Source organism: Chelonia mydas, chromosome 24, assembly GCF_015237465.2.
Source record: "Chelonia mydas isolate rCheMyd1 chromosome 24, rCheMyd1.pri.v2, whole genome shotgun sequence".
Lineage (NCBI taxonomy): Eukaryota > Metazoa > Chordata > Testudines > Cheloniidae > Chelonia > Chelonia mydas.
The window spans coordinates 34,494-55,537 of record NC_051264.2 but is presented as its reverse complement, the minus strand read 5'-3'; the positions used below and the strand labels follow the sequence as shown (position 1 = coordinate 55,537).

The 21,044-nt window shown below is 43.8% G+C and overlaps 1 protein-coding gene across 8 annotated transcripts in view; it reads right to left on the bottom strand.

The window, feature by feature from the left end:
- The window catches only part of RIT1 (Ras like without CAAX 1), a 71,871-nt gene extending 52,389 nt beyond the window's left edge, over positions 1–19,482 (bottom strand). For 3 of the 8 annotated variants that reach the window (XR_005223044.2, XR_005223045.2, XM_037883337.2), the window contains exons 1-6: positions 18,641–19,478; positions 18,354–18,477; positions 16,616–16,672; positions 11,233–11,306; positions 10,440–10,631; positions 4,057–4,171 (exon numbers count right to left, since the gene is read on the bottom strand). Coding sequence is in view for 6 of the 8 variants with exons in the window: in XM_037883337.2 (XP_037739265.1) it covers positions 4,057–4,171; positions 10,440–10,631; positions 11,233–11,306; positions 16,616–16,672; positions 18,354–18,447 (532 nt within the window). In the remaining 2 variants the exon portion in view is untranslated. Of the gene's footprint in view, positions 1–4,056; positions 4,172–4,198; positions 7,462–10,439; positions 10,632–11,232; positions 11,307–16,615; positions 16,673–18,210; positions 18,478–18,640 lie in introns of those variants that run through there. The other 5 variants (XM_037883335.2, XM_007068089.4, XM_037883338.2 and 2 more) reach the window with 5 other exon arrangements.
- Between the last annotated feature and the right edge of the window lie 1,562 nt (positions 19,483–21,044).

Genomic DNA, 21,044 nt, shown 5'->3' with positions numbered 1-21,044 from the left:
ACTGGAGGGAGTATCCCACCTGTACCATGTGTAGGACCCAGCGGTCCGAAGTTATACGGGACCATGCATGGTAGAAGTGGGATAGCCAGTTTAAAAAACGGGGGATGGATCTTGGAACTGGGTTGGTAGACTGTCCTTGTGTGTGCCTTCAAAACCCTGGCTTGGGCTTATTCTGGCCTTGGTTAGGTGTGTTATTGTACAGCCTGTGCCTGTTATTTCTGCCTCGCCTGCGATACAGTTCTTGTCTGGGGTGAGGTTGATACTGCCTCTGCTGCGGAGGCTGCGGCCTGAAGGGCTTCCTCTGGGTTGCTCGTGTATGCATCCTCAGTGATTTCACTGTGGCCCTGGAATCCTTAAGGCTGTGCAGTCTGGAGTCAGTTTGCTTGGAAAAGAGGCCTGAGCCTTTGAAGGGGAGGTCTTGCAGGGTGTTTTGGACCTGGGGAGGGAGGTCAGACGCCTGCAGCCACGCTGAACGCCTCATAACCACTCCCGAGGCTATCATTCTGACCGCAGAGTCAGCCGAATCGAGGGAGGCTTGCAGCGATGTTTTGGCTACAACTTTCCCTTCCTGGATTAGCGCAGCGAACTCTGGGTGTAAGTCCTGCAGCAGGCAATCCTTAAACTTGGACATAGCGTTCCAAGAGTTGAAACTGTTAAGGATCGTCTGTTGGTTGGCTATGCAAAGTTGGAGGCCTCCTGATGAGTAGACCTTCCTACTGAAGAGGTCTAAGCATTTGGCCTCTTTGGCTTTCAGAGCCCAGGCTTGTTGATCCTAGCGTTCCTTCTCGTTTACAGCTGAAATGACTAGGGAGCACGGTGGGAAAACAAGAACTTGTAGCCCTTGGATGGGGCAAAAAATTTCCTTTCCACCCCCCTGGCCATCGGTGTAATTGAGGCCGGGGTCTGCCAGATAGTCTTGTAGTTGCTCTGGATGGTCTTAATCAGAGGTAGTGCGACTCTGGAGGGATCTTCTGGAGCCAGGATGTCAACCATGGGATCCTCCGGCTCGACAGTCTCTTCCGTCTGAAGGCCCACGTTGAGGGCAATTCGGCGGAGAAGCTCTTGGTGGGCCCTATGGTCAAGCAGCGTTGGTCCTGAAACCGATGTACCTGCTACTACTTCATCTGGGGCTGGTTGCCATCGTCCTGGCCTTCCTGTAATTCCTCATAGCCTTGGGAGGTGTTGGGGCCTGACAAGATAACTCCCTCCTGAGACGTAGTCTGCTTCGGCAACAGACCTGTCACTGTAGGCTGCTCCAGGGGATCCGAGGGTGGTCCAGAGAGCATGGCCTCTCTTGTCCTCGAGGTGTGCCTATATGGAAACCTTGAGTGGTGTCTTGTTGAGTGCCCAGATCTAGAAGCTCTAGAAAGGGTGCCGTTGGTGGTGGTAGGCCTATGGGGTCCAGAATGGCCACTGCCCCAGAAGAGGCCACTGCGGCTGCCACGCTGTGTGGGACTCTTTGCTGGTCATGGTCTGGTGCCTGCTGTAGCTAGAGCGACTGGAATCGGCTTCAGAGACAGAGGAGGCCGAAGGAGAGGACCAAGGTGGCGCCGATCCTTGGGCGGCTGTGGGGTGCCATGAGGTGCGGGTCAGGGACCGGTACTGAGATGACTGGGACCGCGAACATTGCCGGCTATCCCGAGACCTGGATCGGTCTCACACATGCGGTGCCAGGGAAGTGGTTGGCACTGAGTCCCAGTGCCGAGCGACTGATGGCGTCGTGGAATGGCATCGAGTCCTCAATGAGGGTGCTGTAACCTCGTGTTGGGTCATGGGTGCCAGGAAGCGGTGCTGTGCCGAGCTCGAACGGGAGCGGTGTCATGAGTGGTGCCGGATTGGTGACCTTGAGCGGCGCATCATTGCTGGTTTTCCTTTGAACAGCACCCGCCTGGGCGGTGCCAGAGGCTTCTCCCTGCAAGGGAGGGGATTTGGCGTTGACAGTTCCAAGAGATCTTTTGCTGCCTCAAATGTGTCAGGCATGGAGGGGGGTTCTAAGACCTCCTCAAGACGCTCATCAGCGCTGGAGTCGCTGGGCACCGGACTCAACAGGGCCTGCGGCGCCAGAGTCAACAGTGCCAGCCCCTGGAGGGGACCCGAGTCCTGTCTCTGAGTGCTAGGAGCCTCTCTGGGCGTCTTGGTTGATCTTTGAGGGGAGCGTCTTCTTTCCCCCTTATCGTGCTTGTCAGTGTCAGAGAGGTCGAGCGGTGCCAGGGCTGGTCAGCCCGTCTTGGTGCCAGTGATTTATGATGCCTGGGCAGTGCTGAGTCGTGCACCGATGCTGCGGCACTTCTCACCGAGGAGCTCAGGCCTGGTACCGGGTGGTCTGGGGCCGCTGGTTGCAACACGGCCTCCATGAGCAGCTGCTTAAGACCAAAGTCTCTTTCTTTCTTTATGTGTGACTTGAAGGCCTAGAAAACTTTGCAGCGCTCAGCCTGATGCACTTCCCCCAGACAACGAAGGCAGGAGTTGTGGGGGACGCTGTTGGGCATAGGCTTGAGACAGGTGGCGCAAGCTTTAAACCTCTGGGCTTGCGGCATCCCCCACAGCCCAAGACTGGTGCTGGAACTAACTCTCAGACACCTGTAACTAAAAACTGTATCTAACTAAGTTGTAAAACTATCTAAGAACAACTCTAACTAGAAAGACTAAATTGATAAGGGATCACTCGCAAGTGAGAGAGCACATTCCAACGCTGTCACGGACGATAAGAAGGAACTGAAAGAGGGTTGGGCCAGAAGGGTACTGTATACACCGTCATAAGGGCACCACTCTAGGGGGCTCCCCTGCCGTCCCAACGGGGGCTGCTAAGGTAAAAAGTTTCTGACGTCCATGCACATGACGCGCGCACACTTAACTGGAATGGACATGAATAAGCACTCAAAGAAGAACTACTGCAAGCACATCAAATCTAGCCTCTGCTCTCTACATTGGCTTTCTATATAGAATACTGAGTCAAGTTCAAGGTCTCTATCCTTGTCTTCAAGGTGTACAATTGCCACGGCCGAGGATATCTAGATCACCTAAAGCTTTGGGATAAGGACTATAGTTAACAACTCTGCTGCTTCAGCACAGTAGAATTTTCTACCACAAGAGTAAAAAATGTTTATGCAGGAGATAGGGTACTTTCTCAGAAGCTGCTCAAATTGCTGAACAAATTCCCACCAGACCGAAGAACTATCAAACTTCACTATCTTCTTCTGCCTGTGCAAAGTACACTACATTTACTTTGCTTTCTTTAATATGAACATATTTATATATTTATTTTAAAACTCCAAACAGTACACTGCACACAACAGTGTATTAGAGAAAGCGAACCACATGACAGACATGTGCCATGTAGCTTAATACGCTACTGGCACTCATACTATCATGTTAAGATTGGTAGAGGAACTTCTATAGAATAAAATAGGAAGACAAATGCTTGTTACATAAATCCCTCATGCTACTTTAACCATGGAACACTGGCATCTGCCTAACTGAAGGGCTGAGGACTTGAGAGCTCATATGGATCAGACGGGTGCAGATAGAACCAGCCCAGATTATCAACACAAAAAAGGTGATTATAGTTTCCTTTCATCTATCATAAAACAAAAAAATTCAGATTAAATAATAAACCTTGTAAACGGGTGGAGGACGATATTTTTAAAAAGTTAAAAAGGAGTCATACAATAGCTTCAATTAAAAAAAAAGAATATTAACCTGCCTTTTTTAAAAGGGTATCAAAACAGTTGCCCCATTGTTAGCTAGTAAAAACTAAGGGCAAATAATACACAAAGAAAACTATACAATGGGAAATACAGGATTAAGTTCTCCTGTATGATAATATCAAGTTTTCCAGACAAAGTTTAGCTGCTTACCCTTCTAAACACCATTATCTTCCCAACCCTAAAAGTCAAAACATGGCAACTCAAAGACTCTTATATAGTACATACCAGTCTGAACTATTATATTAATGAAAATTCTCTCACAATCTTAAGCAGGTGGTAGCATCAAACTCTTCTTATGGTACTTCTTATCCTTGCATCTTTTAAATGGTTATTTAGTTTTACAGCTCACCTTCTAAGCCTCCAGCTAGTAAGCTAAATCCACCAGAAGTTATGAGCATACTACAAACTCTCTGTTTATTTCTGAGCCCCCAGCCGCAATATTTTCTATTGACAGTCTTAGGCACCTAGGATTAAAACATAAAATACGAACATTTATATTAAAAATTCTGTATTGTGTCAAAATGAAAATCATTTCTTTGTGTACAAATTTATACATGACAAAAATAAAACAATCTTCTTGAATAACATTGTGTAAAAAAGTGCTTGCTATTCAGATTTATTAATTCCACAAGCAACAGGCTCAAATGGAATCACTAAACATTGAATTTGTTAAAGGGCTAATTTAAGGCACAGAAATCCCACCATTTATCAGAAGGCAAAAATAGGATTAGCCCCATTAGCTTTCATCGCTGCTCACAGGTTATGTCTTGTTAATGCCTGCAAGTTTTGAACATACTAGTAGCTGAGTAGAAGTTCAAGTCAAGTTTCTATCCTTGAAAAGAAGTATGAATTAAAATGCTGTTTAACTTTTAGAGAAAGCTGGTTTTGTCTCATCTTTTAATTAGAAACAGCCTTTTTGTGTGTGTGCACTATTTCTATATTTTTTCACGGATGTTTTCTGTTGTGTGGCTTACCCGGGATTTTTAATCTCATGGTTATAGACAGTACTTACTCCAATACCAAATAACTATTAGGGCCTTAATTTCTAAATCAGTAGCTATGGTAAAGGTATGCAACATTGCTCATGAAGTTAATTTTAACAAAATCTTTCATCTTACACTGCAACAAACAAGTAAAATACATTCTAAATGTTCTAGATTATTTTCAGCTACTTTTTCCACGTAATGGATTGTGGCATAGCACAACACAAGTGGATTTGCAATGGAACTTTATAAGAAAGAACCCATAATCTGATTTATACAACTTTGTAGTGCAGGTGCACAGTTTTAAAAAAGCATAAAAACAAAAACAAACAAAAACCCAGAAAATTCTATATCAGTTTCTCCGATTTCCTACACAAAAAATCAAACTTAAAAAGCTTTCATTTCCTATGATGCTGTTCGCAAAGGAACAGGAAAAGCTAAGCAGTTTCATGAAGGAAAGCATGAGGGCTCACCCATTTGCCCTATTTGTTGCTTTCATTGGATCCCTTATACACAAATCTTAACATCTCTGCATTCCAACTCTGAACGTACAATGATCATGTATGTCAAACTAAGGCTGGGAATACAGATCTGACACCAACCCAGTATGGCCAACTTAACTGACAAAACCAATCATAGAATACAGTTGTGATACTATATTTGTGGGCAAGGAAGCACTTTCGTTTTAAATTCCAGTTTTTAGTATTTGATTTTCTGAGAAATTATGTTTAGCCTAAATTTTCTCTTGCCATTTCTGGAGTTACCTATGTGACTTATGTTACTTAAAAAAATCCATCGTTCATGCTATTTTTATACTTGAATAAACTCTAGATTAAAAATCTTCAGAACTGACATATATATAGTCCTTCATGAGGAACATTTAATTTGCACCATTTGAAAAATGTGCTTGACAAACCACCAGCTTCCTAACCAGCATAAGTGATCACTGGGCACAAATAGCTATATATACCCACTTGAGTGTGTGTATATGTAGGGATATCCATGTATATCATTCTCAGGACCTTTTCCCCCTCATCTCCCCACCTACCTGCAATGGAAGAGTCTCACCAGGTTTGGAGTTATTTCTGCTAAGTCCCATTGCCAGTAATCTCTGATTTTACACTCTCTCTCTACAACACAGTGCAGTGTCGGGTACAGAGCCTCAAAGCATAAAAAAAAATCTGTAATGAAACTGTGTTTGAGACTTCAATCTAACAAATATTGGCTTCTTTAAGAAAAGAATGTAAAATTTTATGCAAATACATAAGCTAATGCAACATTACAGATAAGATTTTAAGCATGCAAGCCAGGAAAGTCAAAGCTCTAGTTTCCGAGAGCCCCTGCAACTCTATCACATTGCACATACTATCCTATGGCAGTACAAGAACACACTATATACATTAAGAAAATGCTACATACTCATGCAATATTCTCAAGTTATGGCTGCCTTGGGAATCATAATTTTAATTTTCCTGACTTGTTTAAAATCTAAACTATACTGTTGCATTACACTGGTTTCTTATAATTACTTTTAGAGAAACATGCACATGGAGTCAATCATTACTCGTTTGTTGGAAAAATGCACAATCAGAACAAAAAGCAATTTCAACATGAGTTCTTCTCACTGACATGTGCATTAAGTTTGTTCCATTAGTCTGCTACATGTGCTTCACAAACATAACACTGATCTTGACAAGCCTTCTCATACATTGTGAATTACTTTTCCAGAAAGCAGCAAACTTTGTTGTGCAATCATCCAGGGGAAGGGGGAAAAAAAAGAAAGAAAAAAAAAAAAAAAGACTTAACTAAGTTAGGCTCTAAGTAAAAGTTCAAAGACATTCTACGTGGTTCAGTTTTCATTTTGCTGAGATCCCTTAAGACAAACATTCAAAAGTGCAGGAACATAGGTAACAGCATTTTCAACCAACTACGTCAATGACATTTGCAGGATCCAAGTCAGAAAGTGACAGTAAACAAAAGTAAAACCCACTGCTGTGTCATAGACCAAATGTTCTGAAATTGGGGGAAGATTACTTTAAACAACAATGTAAATCACAGCCCCCTCAAAACTCCCAATAGTTAGATTTCCTTTTAAAATAGTAAAAAAAATAGAGAAAAAAGCATGATGCTCAGAATGTAGGTCACTGGACTGCTCTGATTACATATTCCAGTTCACAGTTTGACAGATACACCACACAGTGCGCGCCCCCCGCCCCCCCATTTCAGGTCACTGAATCTTTCTTCTTTCGGAACGGTGACTTTAGTCTTTTCCATACGCTGCTTTTGGGTTTGGATTTTTTTTCCAGGGCCATTACTGCTTCCTTCTCTTTCCTACGGATTTCTCGCACGAGAGCATGAAATACATCATCGATATAATAGCGGAACGCGGCTGAAGTTTCAAAAAAAGGGCAGCTGAATTCTCGTGCTAAAGCTGAGCCTTCTTCTTTGGAGACCTTCAACGAAGTACATATTTGTCAACAAAGCAAAAAGTGTTCATTCCTTCCCTCTTTCTGCTCCCTTTGCCTGTTCCTCTCAGTCTTAACCATGTGCATTCTTTCACATTACTTGCTCCTTTGGAACATCCCCTTTCCATGCATCTCTCTGAAATCTCTCCCTAAAATCCACTTTTCTCTAAACTTTTGTTTACTCCTAGTCATTCACCTGATCTTTTAAACATTTGTACTGCATCCTATATCCATAAGACATCCAGCTCCTTGAGGTATGGACTGGGTCATAATCTGCATTTGTAAATAATGTGTACACCTTTGGCACTATGTAAGTAATAAACAGAAAAGGGTTTTAATAGCACTAAATGCAAACAAATTATTAATCTTTCAAAACCTGAAAAATTAATAAAAACAAATGAGAACAATTGTTGAGGTGGAATGACAAGACATGTATTAGGTCACAATTAATCCATTTCCCTGACAGCGTAAGAGTGTTCTCTACTGCAGGTTTTATAGCCTTTTGTCCAAAATTATGGCACTTCAACCACGTTCCTGTGGCAACTATTCCACTGACTAAAACATTTTAGTTGGGATGATTTTACAGATATTGAGACTAATTTTTTTCCATTCATACTTTTATCTCATTTCATATTTAAACACCCTTTTATCAAATAATTAACCTCCCTTGTTGGTGTAAACCTGCAACTATCTGAAGGCAACATGCAACCTCCCCAAGTTGTCAATAGGAAAGTTATACACTGGATAGAACGCGGGGTTTGGGATCCATTGCCATGACCGCGCTATATGCGAAGCCGTGCTATAGCGCCGCACCCTCTAGCGAGGGTCCACTGTATTTCTTCACATCAGTCACCACCTGCGATTTTTGGTGGTTTTCTCTGAACGCCATCTTTCCTCCCAGAACGGAACACAACATTTCAGAATGTGGGCTCACTGGAGCCATATGAAGGGACTGTTGATTCCCTGTCCTGTGATATGACTCCTCAGCATATAGATCCAACTATGTCCATGGCATTTTGCTCTCATATCACATTGGAAACTCAATTTCCTGTGCAGCCACTACCTGTGGTCTATTTCAGGGTTACTGTTTGCCAGATTTTTTCCCCTCACAGTGAATCTGTATTTTGGATTATTCTTCCCCAAATGTTCTAGCTAACACTTTCCCAAGTTGAATCTTATTTTATTTTCTGCCCTTTCTAAATCGCCTTTTATTATTTCTCTGTTCTCAATGTACTCACAACCTTTCCTAATGTATTACTATTTGCAAAGTCTGTTCAAGTGCAGTTTAATGCCCTGTGCAGATGCACTCTCCTTTCAGGATAAGAGAAATGAAAAACATAACGGGAGTTGAGGGTTAGAAATTCTAGTGGCAAACACCCAGGTTTTCAAAGCTGAAAACTGATGAGTTTGAGATTATGTCATGTCTATTAACTTTACTTTTGATATTACTATTCTATAATAAAACTACATGCATTTTAGAGATCCTGCATTCTGTGCTTAACACCATTGCATCACATCCCTCTTTCAACATTAATACAAACATTACATTTATTTTAACCATTTAACCAAGAGCAAAAAACGTAATTCAAGAAAAAGGAATAAGAAAATACACTTAGAATAAACCATAATATTATGTTTTAAGTAGGGCAGTTAACTCATGCGATTAACTCAAAAAAATTAATCGTAGTTTTAATTGCACTGTTAAACAATACTAATTGAAATTTATTAAATATGTTGCATGTTTTTCTACATTTTCATATATATAGTATTCTGTGTTTCAATTGAAATCAAAGTGTATATTTATTACAAATATTTGCACGGTAAAAATGATAAACAAAAGATACAGTATTTTTCAATTCACCTCATAGGAGTACTGTAGTACAATCTCTTTATTGTGAAAGTGCAACTTAAAAATGTAGAATGTTTGTGTTACATAACTGCAGTCAAAAAACAAAAAATGTAAAACTTCAGAGCCTACAAGTCCACTCAGTTCTACTTCTTGTGCAGCCAATCGCTAAGACAAACAAGTTTGTTTACATTTACAGGAGATAATGCTGCCCTCTTCTTATTTACGTCAGCAGAAAGTGAGAACACACATTCACATTGCACTTTTGTAGCCAGCATTGCAAGGTATTTACATGCCAGATATGCTAAACATTCGTATGCCTCTTCATGCTTCAGCCACCATTCCAGAAGACATGCTTCCATGCTGATGACGCTCGTTAAAAAAATAATGTGTTAATTAAATTTGTGACTTAAGTCTTTGGGGGAGAATTGTATGTCCCCGGCTCTGTTTTACCTGAATTCTGCCATACATTTCATGTTATAGCAGTCTAGGATGATGACCCAGCACTTTGATCATTTCAAGAACACTTTCACTGCACATTTGACAAAACGCAAAGAAGGTACCAATGTGAGATTTCTAAAGATAGCTACAGCACTCAACCCAAGGTTTAAGAATCTGAAGTGCCTTACAAAAGGCTGAGAGGGATGAGGTGTGGAGCATGCTTTCAGAAGTCTTAAAAGAGCAACACTCCAATGTAGAAACTACAGAACCTGAACCACCAAAAAAGAAAATCAACCTTCTGCTGGTGGCAACTGATTCAGATAATGAAAATAAACATGCATTGGTCCGCACTGCTTTGGACTGTTATCAAGCAGAACCTGTCATCAGCATGGATGCATATCCCCTGGAATAGTGGCTGAAGCATGAAGGGACATATGAATCTTTAGCGCATCTGGCATGTAAATATCTTGTGAGGCCAGCTTCAACAGTGCCATAAGAACGCCTGTTCTCACTCGTGGTGACACTGTAAACAAGAAGCGGGCAGAATTATCTCCTGCAAATGTAAACAAACTTGCTTGTCTAAGCAATTGGCTGAACAAGAAGTAGGACTTAACGGACTTGCAGGCTCTAAAATTTTACATTGTTTTATTTTTGAATGCAGTTTTTTTTGTATATAATTCTATATTTGTAAGTTCTACTTTCATGATAAAGAGATTGCACTACAATACTTGTATTAGGTGTACTGAAAAATGCTATTTTTTGTTTTTTTACAGTGCAAATACATGTAATAAAAAAATAAATATAAAGTGAGCACTGTGCACTTTGTATTCTGTGTTGTAACTGAAATTAATATATTTGAAAATGTTGAAAATATCCAAAAGTATTAAAATAAATGGTATTCTAGTATTGTTTAACAGCGTGATTAATATTTTTAATCGCTTGACAGGCAGCCCTAGTTTTAACATATATACCTCCTGAACTCCTTTGCATAGTTTACCTGTCGTAGCAGTGTCAGATCAGATTTGTTCCCCACAAGAACCACAGGAGTGTCATCAGTGCGCCGAACACGGTAGATGAGCTGTTTGAACTCACGCACTTCATGAAAGCTGCGGCGGTCCGTGATTGAATAACAGATGATAAATCCCTCACCTGCCCTCATGTACTGGTCCCGCATGGCTGTAAACTCTGCCTAGAAAGAAAGTTATATTTCAATTCTTGTACAAACACAGCAGCTATTGATCATCTAGTCCCTGGCAGCCCTCTTTCCATTCTAACAACAGCTATATGCCACGCAACATACTGGTTTGCTTATGCCACACATGGTCCACTGGAAAAAACTGGAGATTTTATGGATTCTCCCTATGTGAAATATTACTTAAACACCTGAAATACACAACTAAAAGTGCAACATGTAGGAGTCACAGTTAAAAGAACGTTATGAACAGTTTGTTTTCTTCCTATTTTTAACGCATCAAAAAAAATATTGTGAAAATTTGGGACCAATATACGAAGCAAATGAAAGGCATAAGTTTCTGTTGCTTCAGGGAATGGGTAAGAATGCTGGCACCTCTTAGTTTGTATATATTATGTATAAAAAAAGAACAATGGAAAAATGGGGAAACAATAAAGCAGGGTACAAAACAAATACAATATGTTGGGGAAATGGGATAATTCCAAAGACAAAACTAGAACAAAGAAAAGACAGAGACAGACAATACATTTTTAAAGGATCTCTGTGAATATGCCTGGCCATTAGTGCCATCCTATTCATATTTTTATTGCTCACATACCTGTCCTGCTGTGTCTAAAATGTCCAAATTTGCAGGTTCATCATCAATCCGTATTCGTATTTTATAAGCATCCTCTGTGGATTTAGAAGAAGAGGGATGGGGGTAACAGAAGTTCAGTAAAATTGCAGTACCTATCTCATGCATACAACGAAATACTACTACTGAGCATTTGATATAAAGCAACAGAAAATACGTTATAAAATCAATTGTAATAATGTAAGAATTCAGTTTTGCGTACCTTAATAAAGACATATGATCTCTCAGACTAATGGGCCTTTCCCAACTGAGGTGAACAGGCAGACAAATAAAATAATCCTAATGGCAGCCACCAACAGCACTGCCAATTTCCTAAAACAGGATAAATTACTAGGAGTATGTCAACACAACAAGCACAACTATGCCACTGTAGTGTAGACACTGACTACAGCAATGGAAGGGGTGTTTCCGTCACCATAGTAAAATCACCCCCTTGAGAGGCAGTAGCTAATTTGATGAAATAATTCTTCCGTCAACCTTACTGCGTCTACAATAGAGGTTAAGTCATCCTAAATATGTTGCATAGGGCATGAATTTTTCACAGTCCTGTGAGACATAGCTTGGCTGACCTGAGTTTCAGGTGTAGCCCATGCCTTAGAAAGAAACCGATCTTTCCCTCCAAATTAAACTAACCCAATTAAAAAAAAGTCACCAAAAGGTGCTCAGATGTTACCGTCATGGGCACGCTATAAGAACCTGAATAGAAAAGTAAGTTCTCCTTTCCGTTAGATCAGATTCTCCTATCATGACTAATGGGCTGAGTGAAAACTCCAAAAGATGTAGACTGAATAAAACAGTCAGATCTCAAAACTAGCAACAACACTTTATTTGGAGACAAAGATTGCAGAAGTTCCTGATCCATGGCTAAGGCTCCTACGTGCCACAGTAATGCAAATAAAAAACAACAGTAATATCCTACAGGATTTTGAAAAATCATGGTGCCATGGGTGGTGGGTATCAAAGGTGGGGGGGGAGGCTGTGCCTCCCCAAACAGCCTTGCATGGCCCTGGCCATGCTCCACCCCCAGGCCCTTTCCTGCTTCCCGTTCCTAGGCTGTGCGCTGTGGGGGACTCTCCCCCCTCCAGTGGCCAGAGTCCCAGGCTGCGGGACAAATGGGGGCCGGCCTGCACTCCGGGGCTGGGAGAGGGAGGCTGCGCCACCTTCCAGGCACGCCAGGGCTGGGCCACACCACCTGCTCACCCGCCCAGCACTTTGGGGCTGGGGGGGGCATGCCACCAGCTCACCGCCCAGCGCTCTGGGGCTGGTGGCGCTCAGGCAGGCTGGGGAGAGGGGGAAGAGGGGAGCTGTCTGCCATGCCAGGATGGGGGGGAAACAGGACTCTGGGCTCCGGCGGGAGGGGCAGGACCTCGGGCAGAAGGGATGGTCCGAGACGGGGACTAGCCTCCCTGAGCCCGGGGTTCACCCGCCGCCCACGCATGGTGCTTTGTAGATACTGGTTTGGAATATTTTCTTTGCTGAGGCAAGTTCTCTCAGCACAGAAGTTAGTGTTGCCTTGAGAGGGGCGGGGTAAAAAGTAGTGGGAGAGAGATAAACCTTCTTGAAAACAAGTAACTGGTCAGACTAGAGCAGGGGTGGGCAAACTTTTTGGCCCGAGGGCCACATCTGGGTGGGGAATGAATGCAGGGCCATGAATGTAGGGCTGGGGCAGGGGGTTGAGGTGCAGGAGGGGAGCGGGGTGCAGGAGGGGGCTCACGGCAGGGGGCTGGGGTGCAGGAGGGCGTGAGGACTGCGGGAAGGGGCTCAAGGCAGGGGGTTGGGGTGCAGGCTCCGGCCCGGTGCCTCTCACCTCGAGCAGCTCCAGGGTGGCAGCAGGGCTAAGGCAAGCTGTGGAAGTGGCGAGCTCCTGGAAGTGGCCAGCATGTCCTACAGTTGCTCCGCCGCACACTGCCCTCACATGCTAGTACTACCCCTGAAGCTCCCATTGGCCGCTGTTTCCCGTTCCCGGCCAATGGGAGCTGCGGAAGGCAGTGCCTGGAGGCAAGGGCAGTGCATGGAGCCCTCTGCCCCCCCATTCCCCAGGGGCAGCAGGTACATGGTGCTGGCCGCTTCTGTGAGCAGTGTGGGGCCAGGGCAGGCAGGGAGCCTGCCTTAGTCCTGTTGCGCCACGGGGCTGGCAACCCTGTGGGCTGGACTGAAAGCCCTGACAGGCTGGATCCAGCCCATGGGCCGAACTTTGCCCTCCCTTGGACTAGAGCCACCTCTGCATGGTGGGATCCAGGGAGGAGTGCCACCTCCACCCCGATTCACCTCAGCAGGCCACCCAGCCTGTTGGGGAGGAGGGAACCTACAAATTATAACTCAAAGGTGGGGGGCTTATGTCAAAAAGTTTGAAAACAGCTTAGGGTGCAGGGAGGGGGTAGCTAGGGGCTGTGTGCAGGCAGGGGGGTAGCTCAGGGAGAAGGGTACGAGGGGCTATGTGTGGGCAGGGCGTAGCTCAGGGTGCAGGGAAGGAGGTATTAGGGGCTGTGTGCTGGGAGGGCTCCCCTGCGGCCCCTGTTCCCGGAGGGGTCTGCCAGCCATGGAGCCGGGTCTCCCCACTCAGACCGCTCTTACCGGCTGCCTCTGCGGGAGCAAAGGGGGCTGGCAGCTGAGGAGCAGCTTCAACCTGAGGCACCAGCAGGAGATGAGAGAACACTGCTGCTCCCTGCTCCATGGCACCAGCCACAGCAGCAGCTGCCCCGCACTGCCTGGCTCTGGCCAGGCAGCGGGGAGAGGAAATGGGGGGTGGGCGGGGGAAGGTGTGGAACTGCCCCCAGGACTGCCCTGCTCTTGCAATGCCCTCCAGGTTCCCAACTCGGCTCAGGGCTTCTGCCCCACAGGGAGCACCCATGCTTGGGGCTCCAGGATTCAGCCCCGCAGCCTCCTGGCTTCAGCCCCATGGGGGGCGCTGAGAATTGGGGCTTCAGTTCCACGTCTCCCAGCTTCAGTCCCGTGGGGCCATTAGGGCTCGGGCTCCAAGGACTCCTTGAAAGGGCTCATGGACCCCCACTTGAGAATTGCTGTTTTAAATGACTAAAATTCAAGAATGTATGCCTCTAGAGTCACCTACTAAAGAAAAGTTAAGTTAGCTGGCTCTGCTAGTTCTCCTGGCTTGTATGTGGAAGGGTAAATCTGTTGACTCAATTTCGACAAAAGACATGGGAAAATCAAATGGAACACACAAGAGATAATTTAGCTGAACAGAAGCATCTTGGGCAGTTACTCTCCTCCTTCTTTTAATCTGCCACACATTTATAAAAAGTAGCAATAACAAAAGGACACAAAGGCAGTAATGTACGACTGAAACTATCACACTGCACAGCAAAAATGGTATGACAGAAGAGTTGATGGCCATCAAGAGGTCTTATTTTTATTATTAGTCTGTTAATTGTGACTGGTAGTTAACTTATCTTAGTCTTTTAACTTTTTCTGCAAGTATTTAATAATACCTAGCTCTTATATAGCACTTTTCACCAGAAGATCTCAAAATACTTACAGGGAGATAAAGTATCACCACCTCCATTTTACAGATGGAGAAATTGATTCATAGATTCCAAAAAAAAAAAAAAAAAGCCAGAAGGGACCATTGTGATCATCTTTCTGGTCTGACCTCCTGAACAACATAGGCCATAGAAATTCCACAAAATAATTCTTAGAGTTCATCTTTTAAAAAAAGCTTCCAATCTTGATTTAAAAAATGATCAGTGATGGAGAATCCACCATGAACCTTATAAATTGCTCCAAAAATGTACACCTCATTTCCAGCATGAATTTGTCTAGGTTCAACTTCCAACCATTGGATTGCTTTATACCTTTATCTGCTAGATTGAAGAACCCATTATTAATTATTTGTTCTTCACGCAGAGAACAAATGGACAAATCAGGTTATCCCTTAAGATTTTCTTTATTAAGCTAGATTGACCTACTTAAATCGATTTATCACTATAATCCGGGTTTCTAATTCCCATGAATCTCACTGCTCTTCCATGAACTCTCTCCAATTTTTCAACATTCTCCTTGAATTGTAGAAGCCAGGTCGGGATACAGTATTTCAGCAGTGACACCAGTGCCAAATACAAGTTAAATAACTTCTTTACTTGTACTCAAGTTTATACTCTTTATGCACTGCAGGATCACATTACCCTTTTGGCCAAAGCATTGAACTGAAAGCTCATGTTCATCAGCTGATTATCCACAATGACACCCAAATCTTTTTTAGAGTCACTGCTACTCAAGATAGAGTCTCCCATCCTGAGAGTGTGACCTACAACATTTGTCCCCTAGATTACCTATATACATTTAGCCGTATTCAAACACATAGTATGCTTGTGCCCAGTTTACGAAGTGATCCAGATCACTCTGTACTAGTGTCCTCTTCATTGTTTACCATTCACCCAATTTGTATCATGAGTCAACTTTATCAGTGATGATTTTGTTTTCTTCCAGGTCACTGCTAAAAATGTTAAATAGCACAGGGCCAAGAACAGATCCCTGCAGAAGCCTACTAGAAACACACATGCTCAGTGAGGATTCCCCATTTACAATTACATTTTCAGACCTAACAGTTTGACAGCTTTTAATCCATTCAGTGTGTGCCATGTTAACTTTGTACTGCTCTATTTTTTTTTAATAAAAATGTTGAGAGGCATGAGCTTGAACTATTACCTTTATCAACCAATCTTGTAATCTCATCAAAAAAAATACCAAGTTAGTTGGACAGGATCTATTTTCCATAAGCTCACGTTGACTGGCATTCATTATAGACGATTTAAACTCCCATACCATCTGTTCCATTACCTTGCCCAGGATTGATGTCAGACTGATTAGCCTATAATTATGCATATCATCCCATTTAAATACTGGCACAACATTAGCTTTCTTGCAGACTTCTGGAACTTCCCTACTGTTATACAATTTAATTAAAATCAACATGAATGGTCCAGCGAGCTCCTCAGAGAGCTCTTTTAAAATTCTTGGATGAAAGTTATCCAGACTTGCTGATTTTAAAATGTCTAACTTTATAGTACCTGCTGTTTACTCCTGGCGGAATTCTGCGCCACTGCGCAATGCAGAATTTGTGCAGAAATTAACGTTGTATGCGCAGAATTTTCTGTAAATAACTTTAAAGATCTGGTCATTAGTCCTGTTCCTAGCACAGCTCACAATCCTCTTTGCGGACTTTGGACTCGTAACAACTTGTCTAGCTATTACTAACATGATTATGAATGCTTTCCTTGCAGCTGAGTTTCTGGTTTTCTTTAGAGTATAAGGTTCATGGTAAATGATTCCACAAAAGCTATTTTTTAACTTGCAAAGCAGAGACAGATGTTGGAGAGGTTTTTCTTACCAATGGTAGGATCATGGTCCTCTGGGAACCGGTGGCTGATGAACTGCATGGTCATAGCTGAAAATTAACATTGGATAACTACAATTACACAGGTGATTTCCAGTCGTCCTGACTAACCTCACAGGTGTAGGTGGGGACATGATAACGGACAAAATATTTAGAATTACTGATTACACAGAAACATTTAAATTATACAACTGGCATACTATTTTGGCATTCACTAAAAATCGGAGCACTTCATAAGGAAAATGCATTTTGTTCACCCTAAATCGCAAAGGTGATATGGTAAAATGTACTTATCAGTAAGACTACGTTTTAGTCACGGGTATTTTTTAGTAAAAGTCATGGCCCGTGACCTGTCTGTGACTTGTATTATATAGCCCCTGACAAAATCTTGGATGTTCGGGGGCATCGTGCCACCTGGGGACGCTGTGGTTGCTCGGGGTGGGGGAGGGGAGAAGGCTGAGGGGTGCCATGGGTGCTTGGGGGAGGGTACCCCTGCTGGTGCTGGGGGGTAGGGTGGATGAGGCTGGCAGGCTCCCTACCCGACTCCGCGCAGCTCCCGGGAAGCGGCGACAAGTCCTTTGGCTCCTAGGCGGAAGTGCGGCCAGGGAGCTCTGTGCGCTTCCTCCATCCTGAGCGCTGGCTCCACAGCTCCCATTCGCTGGAAACCATGGGCAATGAGAGCTGTGGGGGCAGTGCCTGCAGGCAGAGGCAGCATGCAGAGCCACCTGACCACACCTCCGCCTAGGAGCCATGCGAGGGACATGTCACCGCTTCCGGGGAGCCGCCCGAGGTAAATGCCTCCCGTGCCCCAACCCCCTGCCCCAGCCCTGAGCCCCCTTCCACACCCAAACTCCTGCTTGGGCATGGGGGCGGTGGCCCAAGACTGCCCCAGGCACGGCCGATGCTGCTGGCCCAGGGATTGGGCCGGAATCCATGACAGACTCACAGCCTTACTTATCAGTATGTAACTGAACTATATTCTCACCTATTGCCTATCATTTTCATGTATGGGGCTACCAGCTTAAAATGGTTTACTAAATTAAACAATGTCTTACAGATACAACATATTAGAACTCTGCAGTGTTTACGATCCTTACCCCTCAAATATTAACTCTTAAATTTAACACAGACTGCTGTATTACAGTTTAATCAATCCTAATCAAGGATTTTCACAGGTATACTTTCAATTACTGAGAATACAAAAGGTAGGAAGTGAGGAAAAATATATTTTTAAAAATCTCAAACCAACCCTTATGTAATTGGCCTCTACAATGAAGCAAAGCTGTAGCTCACGAAAACTTATGCTCTAATAAATTTGTTAGTCTCTAAAGTGTCACAAGTACTTCCTTTCTTTTTAAGGATACAGACTAACACGGCTGCTACTCTGAAACCTGACGCCTGAAGAAGATCTCTGTGTCACTCAAAAGCTTGTCTCTCACCAACAGAAAGATACTACCTCAGCCAGCTTGTCCCCCTCACAGTGGGTACCTCCATAGTATAGCAGCAAGCAAACCCATTCTTCACCCATGGGAGCCACCGCTCTCAGCAGTGACTGAGATTAAAGCCTAACGCTCTGCCCCATTACAGACCTTGACCCAGCGCCTGCAACGGTGCCAGACAGAGGTCCCCACCTCGACCGGCCCTCAGGGCTCGGAAACGTCCCGCGGGACAGCCTCTTCCCCCGAGTCCTGAACCAAAGGGCGCCACACCCCAGCAGGCCCGAGACACCCACCGCTCTTGCCCACGCCTCCAGCTCCCAGCATCACCAATTTATACTCGCGGGATTGTCCCAAGGCGCCACCGCCCTGGCGGGCTCCAGAGTCCATCTCCCCCGGCGCCAGGGAAAGCGCCGCCGCCTGCAAGGAGAAAAGAGTGTGTGTCAAAAACCGGCCGGGAAGGGGTGGAGCGGGCCGGAGCCACGGGGTCTCCACAGGCTCTCTCCGCCCCGTCCCGCGTCAATCCGAGACGGGCTGCATCTCCCCCACCCCAAAACTCGCAAGCGCGGGCGCCCGAACTCACCGCGTCAGGGACGCCGGGCTTTTCCGCGTTGCATCCTGCCGCTCTCACTGACAGGGCAGGACCCCACCGGCCCAGGACCGGCGCACCACCGCTTCGGCCCCTTCTCAGAGCAAACCAAAATGGCTGCGGCAGCAACTTTGCTGCCTTAGGCCCAGCGAGCGCTTCATGCCCCGCCCGCGCATAGGCCCGCCCCTTCCGTGTATGGAGGGCATCGGGAGCAAGGGCAGCGCTGCGCCCAAAGGTGGGAGAGGGACTGTCCCTGACTCCTTCGCTGCCGGGCCTTTGTCTTTTGAGCAAATTGCTTACCTTCCTCGATTCTTCTCAAACATCATCTCCTAGTGAAAAACAGCCTTTTGTGTATAACTTTAATAGGTGGTCAGGCTGATCAGCGGGGTGATCTTATACAGCTGAAACTCACTTCCTTTCCCCAGCCACCACACATCATCTAAGCATTTAATTTTAAAAGTAAATTTACTCTGCCAGTTTCTGGCTTTTGTACATTTATTTCTGCTAACAATTAAAGTAAAAAAGACTGGTAGTTTCTACCTACCTCGCTATAATTAGCAAACAAACAAACATGGGTATGGTGAAATTTCAAAACACTGGGAAACTATTAGACCCAGAGTCTTGCCCTCTTGACTTTGATTTCAGTGGAACTACTCACCCACTTAAAGTTAGGCATGTGCAGGACTGGGGTTTATTAAACGTAATTTATGGGAATTGGTGTCAAGGTTCCCTCCCCACGCTGAACTCTAGGGTACAGATGTGGGGACCCACATGAAAGACCCCATATGCTTATTTCTAGGAGCTTAGGTTAAAAACTTCCCCAAGATACAAATCCTTCCTTGTCCTAGGATGGGTACTAGCTGCCACCACCAAGTGAGTTAGACAAAGATTCAGGAAAAGGACCACTTGGCATTCCTGTTTCCCTAAAATATCCCTCCTTCACCCCCTTTCCTGGGGAGGCTTGAGAATAATCTACCAAATAGGTAAACCGGGTGAGCACAGACCAGACCCTTGGTTTTTAGGACTCTAAAAACCAATCAGATTCTTAAAAAAACAGAACTTCATTATAAAGAAAAAGAAGAAACACCTCTGTAAAATCAGGATGGAAGGTAATTTTACAGGGTAATAAGATTCAAAACACAGAGGATCCCCCTCTCGGCAAAACTTTAAAGTTACAAAAAACAGGGATAAACCTCCCTCTTAGCACAGGGAAAATTCACAAGCTAAAACAAAAAGATACTCTAATGCATTTCCTTGCTATTACTTACTATTTCTGTAAATTAGATGTATTATTCAGTAGGAGCTAGATTACTTGCTTGGCCTCTCTCTCTCAGAGAGAACACACACAAAGAGACAAAGCAAAAACCTTCCCCCCACAGATTTGAAAGTATCTTCTCTCCTTATTGGTCCTTTTCCTCAGGTGCCAACCAGGTTATCTGAGCTTCTTAACCCTTTACAGGTAAAGGAGGGATTTTATGCTACCTTTAGCTGTATGTTTATGACACTAATCTAGCTCCTACTGAATGATACATCTAATTTACAGAAATAGTAAGTATCATTCAGTAGGAGCTAGATTATAGTGTCATAAACATACAGCTAACTTACAGAAAGGTTTTTGCTTTGTCTCTGTGTGTGTTCTCTCTGAGACAAAGAGAGAGGCCAAGCAAGTATATTTTATTTTTATATATATATATATATATATATAAAAAAAATTCTGATGCTACAGAATTTTTTTATTTTATATTATATATATATATATATAAAAATCAAACCCAATAATAAAAGTCCTGCCAAACCAAAGCACTACACTGCATACACAATTCTGCCCTTGTACAGAGGATATGAGAGAGAAGAAAAATTACACGACAGAAGTTAGTCACCTTGCTTAATGCACTACCGAAGGGGGCTCAGATATTGCAGTGTTGAGGGTAGCAAAAGAACCTAAATAGAACAGAACAAAAACTTCTATTTTTTTTAATCATAGACCAAATTTAAGTGGAGAATTTCCTTTAAATTTTTTTGTTTCTAGATTGCCTGCTACTACAAATGAGCAAAACTAAATGGTTCAACTGGTTTAAAAATATCCATTTTCTGATACTATTTTAAAAGGTGCTATGTCTGTCCCATTGTTTTTCTGCTCCTTTGCACTGACAACACACAAAGTTCTGTCAAATGGAAAAAAATAAGCTACTGCTAATGTCCAGTTATGGTAGTCTTAGCTACCTGTAACAATAAAAAGGTACAATATTTTCAGACAGAAAAAAGTGATTTTCAAGTTGTCCCCCATTAAAAACGGTTAATAAGGTTTTAAAACCTTTTTAAAAGCTTTTCTTAGTGAGTAAGAATATTTCACCGAAGTCTGTGTCTGTTAAAACACCAAGTTAAGGGCTAGACAGAG